This window comes from Schistocerca americana, chromosome 10 (assembly GCF_021461395.2).
Source record: "Schistocerca americana isolate TAMUIC-IGC-003095 chromosome 10, iqSchAmer2.1, whole genome shotgun sequence".
Classification (NCBI taxonomy): domain Eukaryota; kingdom Metazoa; phylum Arthropoda; class Insecta; order Orthoptera; family Acrididae; genus Schistocerca; species Schistocerca americana.
Window position 1 is genome coordinate 82,304,385 of NC_060128.1, and position 13,796 is coordinate 82,318,180.

The 13,796-nt window shown below is 39.8% G+C and overlaps 1 protein-coding gene across 1 annotated transcript in view; it reads right to left on the reverse strand.

Annotated features, from left to right (window-relative positions):
- The window catches only part of LOC124552251 (TBC1 domain family member 5), a 168,476-nt gene that overhangs the window by 96,980 nt on the left and 57,700 nt on the right, over positions 1-13,796 (reverse strand). Inside the window, exon 6 of the mRNA XM_047126533.1 lies at positions 3,332-3,382. Within this exon, the coding sequence (XP_046982489.1) occupies positions 3,332-3,382 (51 nt within the window). The remainder of the gene's footprint in view (positions 1-3,331; positions 3,383-13,796) is intronic.

Below are 13,796 nucleotides of genomic sequence, written 5' to 3' on the forward strand. Positions count from 1 at the left end.
GGTTCCTGTAGAGGAGGAGCAGCTTTGTCAGTAGTCGCAGGGGCAACAGTCTGGATGATTGACTGATCTGGCCTTGTAACACTAACCAAAATAGCCTTGCTGTTCTGGTACTGCGAACGGCTGAAAGCAAGGGGAAACTACAGCCATAATTTTTTCCGAGGGCATGCAGCTTTACTGTATGATTAAATGATTATGGCGTCCTCTTGGGTAAAATATTCCGGAGGTAAAATAGTTCCCTATTCGGATCTCCGGGCGGCGACTACTCAAGAGGACGTCGTTATCAGGAGAAAGAAAACTGGCGTTCTATGGATCGGAGCGTACAATGTCAGATCCCTTAATCGGGCAGGTAGGTTAGAAAATTTAAAAAGGGAAATGGATAGGTTAAAGTTAGATATAGTGGGAATTAGTGAAGTTCGGTGGCAGGAGGAACAAGACTTCTGGTCAGGTGAATACAGGGTTATAAATACAAAATCAAATAGGGGTAATGCAGGAGTAGGTTTAATAATGAATAAAAAAATAGGAGTGCGGGTATGCTACTACAAACAGCATAGTGAACGTATTATTGTGGCCAAGATAGACACGAAGCCCACGCCTACTACAGTAGTACAAGTTTATATGCCAACTAGCTCTGCAGATGACGAAGAAATTGATGAAATGTATGATGAGATAAAAGAAATTATTCAGGTAGTGAAGGGAGACGAAAATTTAATAGTCATGGTCACTGGAATTCGTCAGTAGGAAAAGGAAGAGAAGGAAACATAGTAGGTGAATATGGATTGGGGCTAAGAAATGAAAGAGGAAGCCGCCTGATAGAATTTTGCGCAGAGCATAACTTAATCATAGCTAATACTTGGTTTAAGAATCATGAAAGAAGGTTGTATACATGGAAGAACCCTGGAGATACTAAAAGGTATCAAATAGATTATATAATGGTAAGACAAAGATTTAGGAACCAGGTTTTAAATTGTAACACATTTCCAGGGGCAGATGTGAGCTCTGACCACAATCTATTAGTTATGAACTGTAGATTAAAACTGAAGAAACTGCAAAAAGGTGGGAATTTAAGGAGATGGGACCTGGATAAACTGACTAAACCAGAGATTGTACAGAGTTTCAGGGAGAGCATAAGGGAACAATTGACAGGAATGGGAGAAAGAAATACATTAGAAGAAGAATGGGTAGCTTTGAGGGATGAAATAGTGAAGGCAGCAGAGAAACGAATAGGTAAAAAGACGAGGGCTAGTAGAAACCTTTGGGTAACAGAAGAAATATTGAATTAAATTGATGAAAGGAGAAAATATAAAAATGCAGTAAATGAAGCAGGCAAAAAGGAATACAAACGTCTCAAAAATGATATCAACAGGAAGTGCAAAATGGCTAGGCAGGGATGGCTAGAGGACAAATAAAAGGATGTAGAGGCTTATCTCACTAGGGGTAAGATTGATACTGCCTACAGGAAAATTAAAGAGACCTTTGGAGAAAGGAGAACCACTTGCATGAATATCAAGAGCTCAGATGGAAACCCAGTTCTAAGCAAAGAAGGGAAAGCAGAAAGGTGGAAGGAGTATATAGAGGGCCTATACAAGGGCGATGTACTTGAGGACAATATTATGGAAATGGAAGAGGATGTAGAAGAAGATGAAATGGGAGATATAATATTGCGTGAAGAGTTTGACAGAGCACTGAAAGACCTGAGTCGAAACAAGGCCCCGGGAGTAGACAACATTCCATTAGAACTACTGACAACCTTGGAGGAGCCAGTCCTGACAAAACTCTACCATCTGGTGAGCAAGATGTATGAGACAGGCGAAATACCCTCAGACTTCAAGAAGAATATAGTAATCCCAATCCCAAAGAAGCAGGTGATGACAGATGTGAAAATCACCGAACTATCAGTTTAAAAGTCACAGCTGCAAAATACTAACGCAAATTCTTTACAGACGAATGGAAAAACTGATAGAAGCCGACCTCGGGGAAGATCAGTTTGGATTCCGTAGAAATGTTGGAACACGTGAGGCAATACTGACCCTACGACTTATCTTAGAAGAAAGATTAAGGAAAGGAAAAACCTACGTTTCTAGCATTTGTAGACTTAGAGAAAGCTTTTGACAATGTTGATTGAAATACTCTCTTTCAAATTCTGAAGGTGGCAGGGGTAAAATACAGAGATCGAAAGGCTATTTACAATTTGTACAGAAAGCAGGTGGCAGTTATAAGAGTCGAGGGGTATGAAAGGGAAGCAGTGGTTGGGAAGGGAGTGAGACAGGGTTGTAGCCTATCCCCGATGTTATTCAATCTGTATATTGAGCAAGCAATAAAGGAAACAAAAGAAAAGTTCGGAGTAGGTATTAAAATCCATGGAGAAGAAATAAAAACTTTGAGGTTCGCCGATGACATTGTAATTCTGTCAGAGACAGCAAAGGACTTGGAAGAGCAGTTGAATGGAATGGACAGTGTCTTGAAAGGAGGGTATAGGATGAACATCATCAAAAGCAAAACGAGGATAATGGAATGTAGTCGAATTAAGTCGGGTGATGCTGAGGGAATCAGATTAGGAAATGAGACACTTAAAGTAGTAGAGGAGTTTTGCTATTTGGGGAGCAAAATAACTGATGATGGTCGAAGTAGAGAGGATATAAAATGTAGACTGTCAATGGCAAGGAAGCGTTTCTTAAGAAGAGAAATTTGTTAACATCCAGTATTGATTTAAGTGTCAGGAAGTCATTTCTGAAAGTATTCGTATGGAGTGTAGCCATGTATGGAAGTGAAACATGGACGATAAATAGTTTGGACAAGAAGAGACTAGAAGCTTTCGAAATGTGGTGCTACAGAAGAATGCTGAAGATTAGATGGGTTGATCACATAACTAATGAGGAGGTATTGAATACAATTGGGGAGAGGAGGAGCTTGTGGCTCAACTTGACTAGAAGAAGGGATCGGTTGGTAGGACATGTTCTGAGGCATCAAGGGATCACCAATTTAGTATTGGAGGGCAGCGTGGAGGGTAAAAGTCTTAGAGGGAGACCAAGACATGAATACACTAAGCAGATTCAGAAGGATGTAGGTTGCAGTATGTACTGGGAGATGAAGAAGTTTGCACAGGATAGAGTAGCATGGAGAGCTGCTTCAAACCAGTCTCAGGATTGAAGACCACCACCACAACAACAACAACAACAACATTAGAATTTACCCCCTTCTTTTTACTTTATCTCAAAAAGTTGTGTCGATTTTAACACAGTATTACTTCTGCATGTAAAACAAAAAATAATAACTGCCATGTTAACATTAGACAAGTCAATACAAGGTAATTACATCAAATTGGCATACTTACTATGCATCTTCTTCCAGGAACTTGGGGTTCAGTATCTCAGATATCTCATCACTGAAATTAAAAAAAAAAATATTGGATTAACTAACAAGGACTGTTAAATAATACATGTGTAATAATTAAATGCTTCTGAAAGTAATTAAAGAAAAATAAATTTCTATCAAATGCGCGCACGCGCGCGCGCCCACACACACACACACACACACACACACACACACACACACACACACAGAGTCTCTGGCTGCTGTGGATGTTGTCTACTTTCAACGAAGGCCTTGTTGGCTGAAAGATCACTTTATGACAGCCTTTTTGTTGCACCTATCTGCGACTCAGCATCTCCGTTATATAGTGAGCATTAATGCAAGTATTCTTACATTTAATCACAACAACCCTTCTCGAGATAGTGACTACGCTGGGGATCAGTCACTTGCCTTTCTGCTCAATGGGGCAAGTTACAGCAATAGTTGAAATCACCACTAACAATGGAATGAGAACAATGATTAACAATTTAACTGGTTTAAATGCTGTTTATTACATTATTACAAGGAATCGACTGTGTTGGTATTAATATATTCCCCACAGTTTCCTTAATAACTATGAATACCTTTTTTACATATCTAAATCAGTAGACTTGAGATATTGGCAAGAAAGAGCATAAGGATATGAATATTTACCAATAGCCTTTGAGGCATTTGCCTTCAGAGCTGGTTTTGTGTTCAGCTAGGATTTGGCACCTGTAGTTTCACTATTCTGATATAAATGAGGGTAAATTCCATGCACAGTAACATTCCCTACATTGTAAGATATTAAATCAATATGGGAGTCATTTATAAGCATATTTACAGTGAAGTTTCCTCCGTACCAAACATGTTAGCAAACAGACTGCTGTAAACTCAGTTCTCAGTTACATCCAATTATACTGATTATATGCTGTGGAATGCTTCTTATGTACAACAAAGAACGAACATTGTGGATGATATTGTTTCAGAAATTATCTCAAAAATGTTAGCTGCTGAGGTAACATAAATTATTTCTGCTGCCCGTGCATATGTAGAATGATTACTGATGATATGGAACATTACCAAAATAGTTTATGCACACACACACTTTAACATAACAGGCATATTACTTACCCACATTTGGTTGGTTTTTACAGAGGGACCATACTGAAATACGTGAATATTTCTTTCTGATCTATAAGGATGACTTCCTGGAGGTGGCATGGTTCCACAACAGATGAAGTTTTTGTTGACCATTTAATCAAATGCTGGGAAGAGGTTGCAGGAGATTCAAAATTTGGAAGAGAGACTGATGCAGACAATGTAGCTACAGTTACTGAAGTCTGAAACAGTACTGTGCTAAATGAAGGTAGAGTGGGTAACATAGTGTGAAATGGACCAGCGAGTGAAACATCTAGTAAAGATGTGGTGGGTGTGTAGACTGTTTGGTGATGAATCCCAGTCGTCTTCCTCCTGAGGATATATGTTTAGTAACAGAAATAGAATTGCTAATTTCCTGCAGATTTTTCCAACTTTTTCTGTGTAAATTTTGGCTCCTGATACATTGGTATTAATAAGTACCACCCCATAACTTGTTGTGGACTTAGAACTATATAATATATTGGGCAGTTTTACTGATTACTATTACCAAAGAGTACTTACTGACAGGACTGCTATTGAGGGCAGAATGTTTTGCCACTTAAAAGTTTAAAGGTCATTTAAATTAAATATAGTGTCAATATACCAGGTGTACCGGTATGAAATGAGCGTTCTACATCTACATTTATACTCCGCAAGTCACCCAACGGTGTGTGGCGGAGGGCACTTTACGTGCCACTGCCATTACCTCCCTTTTCTGTTCCAGTCGCGTATGGTTTGTGGGAAGAACGACTGTCTGAAAGCCTCCGTGTGCGCTCTAATCTCTCTAATTTTACATTCGTGGTCTCCTCGGGAGGTATAAGTAGGGGGAAGCAATATATTCGATACCTCATCCAGAAACGCACCCTCTCGAAACCTGCCGAGCAAGCTACACTGCGATGCAGAGCGCCTCTCTTGCAGAGTCTGCCACTTGAGTTTGCTAAACATCTCCTTAACGCTATCACGGTTCCCAAATAACCCTGTGACGAAACGCGCCGCTCTTCTTTGGATCTTCTCTATCTCCTCCATCAACCCGATCTGGTACCGATCCCACACTGATGAGCAATACTCAAGTACAGATCGAACGAGTGTTTTGTAAGCCACCTCCTTTGTTGATGGACTACATTTTCTAAGGACTCTCCCAATGAACCAACAATTAATTTTATATGGTCATTCCACTTCGAATCGTTCCGCACGCATACTCCCAGATATTTTACAGAAGTAACTGCTACCAGTGTTTGTTCCGCTATCATATAATCATACAATAAAGGATCCTTCTTTCTATGTATTCACAATACATTACATTTGTCTATGTTAAGGATCAGTTGCCACTCCCTGCACCAAGTGCCTATCCGCTGCAGATCTTCCTGCATTTCGCTACAATTTTCTAATGCTGCAACTTCTCTGTATACTACAGCATCATCCGCGAAAAGCCGCATGGAACTTCTGACACTATCTACTATGTCATTCATATATATTGTTAAGATTCAAATGTGTCAATAGGGAACATTTGCTGTGAACGAGCCTTAATTTTTTTTTTTTTGTTTGGTTGGTATGACATCTGTCAAAGATATTAAGTATACATCAAGTCATTGAACAAACAACATCATATGTTTTCATCATGTTAACAATGTCGAATTTTGTACCAGAAAGTGATGATTTGAGGAAAGCACTAATTTTTTGTTTTCATTTGAAAAAAAGTGCTGCAGAGTCGCATCGAATGCTTGTCGAGGCATATGGTGGTCATGCTCTATCAGAAGCAACATGCGAAAGATGGTTTCAATGGTTCAGAAATAATGATTTTGATGTAAGAAATGAAGAATGTGGAAGACCACCAAAAAAGTTTGAAGACGCCGAATTGCAAGCAATATTGTATGAAGATGATACTTTGAGTCAGAAGCAAATGGCAGCAATGCTAAATGTTGCACAACAAACAATTTTTGCCCGTTTGAAAGCTTTGGGAAAGATCCAAAAGTGTGGAAAATCAGTGCCACATGAATTGAATGAAAGACAGATGGAAAACCGAAAAACCATTTGTCAAATTTTGCTTCAAGGACATGAAAGAAAATCAGTTTTGCATCGAATTGTTACTGGCAATGAAAAATGGATTTATTTTAAGAATCCTAAATGGGAAAAATCATGAGTTAATCTGGGACAACCATCAACATCGACTGCAAAACCAGATCAATTCGGCAAGAAGACAACGCTCAGTGTTTGGTTGGATCAGAAAGGTGTGGTGTATCATTGGCTTCTATAACCCAGTGAAAGTGTGAATACTAATCGCTACAGACAACAAATGATCAATTTGAACTGGTTCAGGATACAATCAAAACACTTGGCTGGGAGCTGCTACCCCACCCGCCATATTCACCAGCCTTGGCCCCTTCTGACTACCATTTGTTTTCATCAATGGGACAGGCATTGGCTGAGGAACACTTAGATTCCTACGAAGAAGTCGAAAATTGGGTGTCTGATTGGTTTGCTTCAAAAGACAAACGTTTCTATTGGTGTGATGTCCACAAATTGGCAGAAAGGTGGTCAAAATGTATAGAAAGCAATGGTCAGTACTTTGAATAAAATTTTTTTATTTTTCAATTCAAAAATAGTGTTTCATTTTCACAAAGAAACGCTCATTTCATACCAGTACACCTGGTACACTCCTTACATTAGTGTAACATGGCAAATCATCAATTAAAAACAAAAATAATCAATCTTTGACCAATCTTTGACAATATAATATGACTGTATAGGTAAAAAAAATCAACTCACCAAGCGGCAAAAGAAGAACACGTGCACAAAAACGTTTAACTATGCATGCTTTTGGAGCCAGTGGCTCCTCCTTGTGGCAGGAAAGTTGAAGGGAAAGCACTAGTGAAATTTACGAAAAGGGATACAGTTTGGAAAAGTCACCCAGAACCCCATGTCAGGGGGGACTTACCAGATGGGATGAGAAGGAAAGACTGATTGTTGGGGACTGCACTGTACAAGATTTGAAAACTTGAGAGCTCAAAGGTGGAAGACTCAGCTTTTCACTCTTAATAACTCGTGCTCGATGTTTTAGCAGTAATTTCGGTTTAGCATATTACCCTGTCTACAACCTTTAAACTCTCAGCTTTCGTCCTAATCTGTACGCCACTTTCTGTGGTACAGTGGATGATGCATAGTACGGTGACCCAGCACCGTTTTCCTCTTTTCCTGTTCCTTTTGCTGATGTAAGAAAAGGTTGTCAATAAATCTTAGTAAGCACCTACATTCCTCTAATTTTTCACTCGCAGTCATTATCTGAAAAACAGGGAGGATGTAATATGTTCCTTGAACCTTAGTCAAGTTTTGGTTCTCAGAATTTTGGTAGTAATGCTTTCTGTGACGTACAGCTTCCTTCCACTGGGTTTTGTCAATCATACTGAGTGAGCACACAAAGGACAAAATGCACAGCTCCTCCTCCAATATTTTCCTTTTCTCTTGTTAATCCAGTACGCTAACAGTCCTCGACTGAATAACAATTCTCAAGACACCAGTGGACGAGGGCTTTATCAGCGATCTCTTCCGTGGATGAACTGCGCATACATTTTAAGTTTTTATAATAACTCTGAGCCTGTAATCTGCCTTTTCCACAATTGGATACATGAGGTTGCTCCATCTTAAATCGCTCTAAGGAGATATTAGTATATACTCTACAGTTTTAACTTGTTTGAGGACCTGAATGTCAATCATTAAGCCAAGAGGTAAGGGTATATTCTTCTGTTTACAAGGCATAAATTACACTTTTCAATTTTGAGAAACGGTTGCCAACTTTTGAATGAGCCCTCGGGGTTCACTGCGTATTTGATTCACTACAGTGTGAAAGTACTGTTTTAGAAACAACAGAAATGATAAAGGAACAAACTAAATTTGTGATACACGTAAGGTGACTATAACTGAAGATCCATTCTTTCAGTCAAAAAAGGTTTCTAAATTACATATGATGCGCCACAGTTTAAAAATAATAACTCTAATCAAATTGGTTGCATAGCATAGTGGTTAACGTGCAGTCCTCACATGCAAAAGGTTGTGGGTTCAAATATCATTGGTGCTTTGAAAATTTTTATTTTTAAATAATTATGAACATGACTTAAACCATCATATTTATTCAATTAATTATTTTAAATGAATCTTTGTGCATCTGAAAACAGAGTCCTGTTTTTAAGAGGGGCCCTTATGGAGCATGGCCCTCTTCAGTTTTTTTCATAATTACATTGAAAACTTGAGGATTTCAGAGCACTGTTAAGTACAAACATTTACAGCTTATTAACATAGTTGGTGATAACTGAGTACACAGCATCAATGTCTTATAATCTTGAACTCATGGCTTCATTTTACATTAGTAGCATCTATTTCTTACTTTTATTTAAATTTCATATTTACTATCAATGAAAATATTAATTAACAAATATAGGATCATAATTTTTTACAAAAATAACTTTTTAATTTTTTAATTACTGAACATATGAAAATAAAATTTGATACAGATGTGCAAAAAACCATATACGGCAAATAATTTGCATTTGAACATATTCTGAATACTTCCATTTTCATTTGGTAAGTCACTAAAAATAAAAAGCAATATTCGTTAACAGAGTTTTCCATATTTTAATGAACATATCATTTAAATAAAAGTGAAAAAATGTTACTACTACTCAAGTCACAAATGATGGTGGTTTGGGGTCAGTGTAATGCATGCTACAGGGCATCTGGCTCAGAGCTGTCCTTTAAGTAACCGATTTCTAACAGTTCCCTGTGTCACTTCATGGCAACTGCTGTTCAAATTGCCGCTGCAGATGCAGTATGATGCATAAGAGCCTTACACTGAATACGATGATCTTCCCTTTCGGTAGTGCCACACGGCCGTCCAGGGCCTTGTCACCTTGCAAGCACGCATTTTCACGACCACCACTGCCAACTATCATGTACGGGGCTACATTCCTGCCAAGACTTTTGCAGTATCGCAGAAGGAATACGCAGCTTCTCGTAGCCCTATTACACAGCCTCGTTCAAACACAGTGAGGTTGGGTTAATAGTGTCTTTGTCGCCTTTAAGGCATTCTTGACTAACATAAACTCCCCAGTTTCAATCCCACAAGTAACTAACGCTCACAACCGTTACAACATGTATTTCAAGCACACATGATTTGCATCTGGTGCTACTAGCAGCACTCTTATGTGACTGATGCTAAATTTGAATAGACGAGGGCTAGTAGAAATCCTTGGGTAACAGAAGAGATATTGAATTTAATTGATGAAAGGAGAAAATACAAAAATGCAATAAATGAAGCAGGCAAAAAGGAATACAAACGTCTCAAAAATGATATCGACAGGAAGTGCAAAATGGCTTAGCAGGGATGGCCAGACGACAAATATAATGATTTAGAGGCGCATATCACTAGGGGTAAGATGGACACTGCCTACAAGAAAATTAAAGAGACCTTTGGAGAAAAGAGAACCAACCTGCATGAATATCAAGAGCTCAGATGGAAAACCAGTTCTAAGCAAAGAAGGGAAAGCAGAAAGGTGGACGCAGTATATTGAGGGTCTATACAAGGGCAATGTTCTTGAGGACAATATTATGTAGATGAAAATGAAATGGGAGATACAATACTGCGTGAAAAGTTTGACAGAGCACTGAAAGACCTAAGTCGAAACAAGGCCCCGGGAGTAGACAACATTCTATTAGAACTACTGACAGCCTTGGAAGAGCCAGGCCTAACAAAACTCTACCATCTAGTGAGCAAGATGTATAAGACAGGCGAAATACCCTCAGACTTCAAGAAGAATATAATAATTGCAATCCCAAAGAAAGCATGTGTTGACAGATGTGAAAATTACCGAACTATCAGTTTAACAAGCCATGGCTGCAAAATACTAACACGAATTCTTTACAGACAAATGGAAAAACTGGTAGAAGCCGACCTCGGGAAAGATCAGTTTCGATTCCGTAGAAATGTTGTAACACGTGAGGCAATACTGACCCTACGACTTACGAGGGTTGTTTTTTAAGTAAGGGCCATGCGCGTATAGTCCCGTAGTTCGCGCGGACGCCGCAACAAGCCACCGCGCCACTTGCCGGCATCCTTCCCGTTCACACTGATGCAAGTTGCAGCTCTGTAGCTGATGTGTACACATTGCTGTGCTACTTTATAATGTTTACTATTATTGAATTGCCCGCCGCATGTGAGATACGGTCAGTGATACGTTTTTTGAGCGCGAGAAGACTATCAGCTGCAGAAATTCATCGTCAGTTAACAGAAGTTTATGGCTTGAATGCAATGAGTGAAGGTAAAATGCGTCAGTGGGTTAGAGAGTTTAAAAATGGCCGTCAAAACGTCCATGACGAAGAACGCTCAGGCCGGCCCTCTGTGATCACTGATGATTTGGTGGCTGCAGTCAAAACAAAGATTCGTGAGGACAGAAGATTCACAATTTCCACTCTTTCTTTGGAATTTCCACAAGTTTCAAGATCTGTTTTGTACAAAATTGTGTCTGAAAACCTAAACTTTAAGAAACTGTGTTCTCGGTGGGTACCCAGACTCCTCACAGAGGACCACAAAGGGAAGAGATTTGCCACTTCATTGGACTTTCTGATTCGTTACGAGGAAGCAGGGGATGACATGTTGAGTCAAATTGTCACTGGAGATGAAACATGGGTATCCCATATCACTCCCGAAAGCAAGCAACAATCGATGGAATGCCAACACACAACCTCACCCGTCAAGGTCAAAGCCAAACAGACGCTGTCAAAGCGCAAGATTATGGCAACTGTGTTCTGGGACCGGCGCGGTGTTTTGCTAGTGGACTTTATGCCACGAGGAACGACAATCAACTCAGTGCCTACTGTGCAACTCTAAAGAAGCTCCGCAGAGCAATTCAAAACAAAAGGCGCAGCATGCTGACAAAAGGAGTTTTGCTCCTGCACAATAATGCTAGGCCTCACACCTCTCAAAAGACTCGGGATTTGATTGATTCTTTTGGCTGGGAAGTTTTGGACCATGCAACATACAGCCCCGACCTTGCTCCTAGCGATTTTCACCTTTTCCGGTACCTAAAACACCATCTTGGCGGGCAGCGCTTCAATGACGACGATGAAGTGAAAGAGGCCGTGAACTCTCGGCTGTCGGAGCAGGCAGCCGAATTCTTTGAAGAGGGAATTAAAAACTTAGTTGTACAGTATGACAAGTGCTTAAATAAACAAGGCAACTATGTAGAAAAATAGGTAAAAGTGTGTAGAATCAGAAAATAAAAGTTTTTTTACAAAAGTATTTGTATCTTTCTTTAGAAATAAAAATAGCCCTTACTTAAAAAACAACCCTCGTATCTTAGGAGACAGGTTAAGGAAAGGCAAACCAACGTTTCTAGCATTTGTAGACTTGGAGAAAGCTTTTGACAATGTTGACTGGAACACTCTTTAAAAAACTGAAGGTGGCAGGGGTAAAACACAGGGAACAAAAGGCTATTTACAATTTCTACAGAAACCAGATGGCAGTTGTAAGAGTCGAGGGACACGAAAGGAAAGCAGTGGTTGGGAGGGGAGTGAGACAGCATTGTAGCCTATCCCCAATGTTATTCAATCTGTATATATAGCAAGCAGTAAAGGAAACAAAAGAGAAGTTCGGAGTAGGTATTAAAATCCTTGGAGAAGAAAGAAAAACTTTGAGGTTTGTTGACGACATTGTAATTCTGCCAGAGACAGCAAAGGACCTGGAAGAGCAGTTGAGCGGAATGGATAGTGTCTTGAAAGGAGGATATAAGATGAACATCAACAAAAGCAAAACGAGGATAATGGAATGTAGGCGAATTAAGTCGGGTGATGCTGTGGCAATTAGAGCGAGGTGGCGCAGTGGTTAGTACACTGGACTCGCATTTGGGAGGATGACGGTTCAATCCCGCGTCCGGCCATCCTGATTTGGGTTTTCCATGATTTCCCTAAATCGCTCCAGGCAAATTCCGGGATGGTTCCTTTGAAAGGGCACGGTCGATTTCCTTCCCCCTTCCCTCCCTACTCCGATGAGGCCGATGACCTCGCTGTTTGGTCTCTTCCCCCAAGCAATCCAATCCAATTAGATTAGGAAATGAGACGCTTAAAGTAGTAAATGAGTTTTGCTATTTGGGGAGCAAAATAACTGATGATGGTTGAAGTAGAGCGGATATAAAATGTAGACTGGCAATGGGAAGGAAAGCGTTTCTGAAGAAGAGAAATTTGTTAACATCGAGTATAGATTTAAATGTCAGGAAGGCATTTCTGAAAGTATTTGTATGGAGTGTAGCCACGTATGGAAGTGAAATGTGGACAATAAATAGTTTAGACAAGAAGAGAATAGAAGCCTTCGAAATGTGGTGCTACAGAAGAATGCTGAAGATTAGATGGGTAGATCACATAACTAATGAGGAGGTATTGTATAGAATTGGAGAGAAGAGAAATTTGTGGCACAACTTGACTAGAAGAAGGGATCGGTTGGTACGACTTGTTCTGAGGCATCAAGGGATCACCAATTTAGTATTGGAGGGCAGCGTAGAGGGTAAAAATCGTAAAGGGAGACCAATACACTAAACAGATTCAGAAGGATGTCGGTTGCTGTAGATACTGGGAGATGAAGAAGCTTGCATGGGATAGAGTAGCATGGAGAGCTGCATCAAACCAGTCTCTGGATTGAAGACCACAACAACAACAACCACAACAACAACATGATTGTTCAGATGTAGAAACACATCTACCAACTTTCATTTATGTTACACAACTCCTTTTCAGAGTTGAGATTTTTTTCTGTCAGTGTAATTGGTCATGGTGTCCAGGAAGGTGGTTGTAGTTTTGGAGGAAGTTGGGAAAGGTAGTGTTCAATAGCTGCAAGGCTATGGAAATTGGAGGTGTTAGTGTAGAGAGAGAAGAGGCAATGACTGACGAATAGGGTGTTGGGTGGTACAAGAACAGGAACTGTGTTGTTATTCCATCCTGTATATTACACTGTTTGATTATTCCTAGCTTTCAGAATTTTTATTTCCCTTCCTCAGTGGGGAAAGATGAATAGCTTACACGTGGTTGGATACGAGGAGCAGATGACTCAGACCTCAGGCCAAGAATTTCGCCTCCTGAAGCTAATTGATGGCCAGACTCGTGTCCCTCCTCGTACTTTTACAGTGTCCTCAACTGTGGTTTTCCTCTTTGCTATGACTATTAAAATCTTCAGAACTGATAGGCAACCCAACTAGGTGTCAACAAGCACACACAAAAATTTAATATACTTTTCACGCCAAATTAAAGTAAGTTAAAAAGATGCTTAACATCTACTAGGAAGGTTTTTTCCT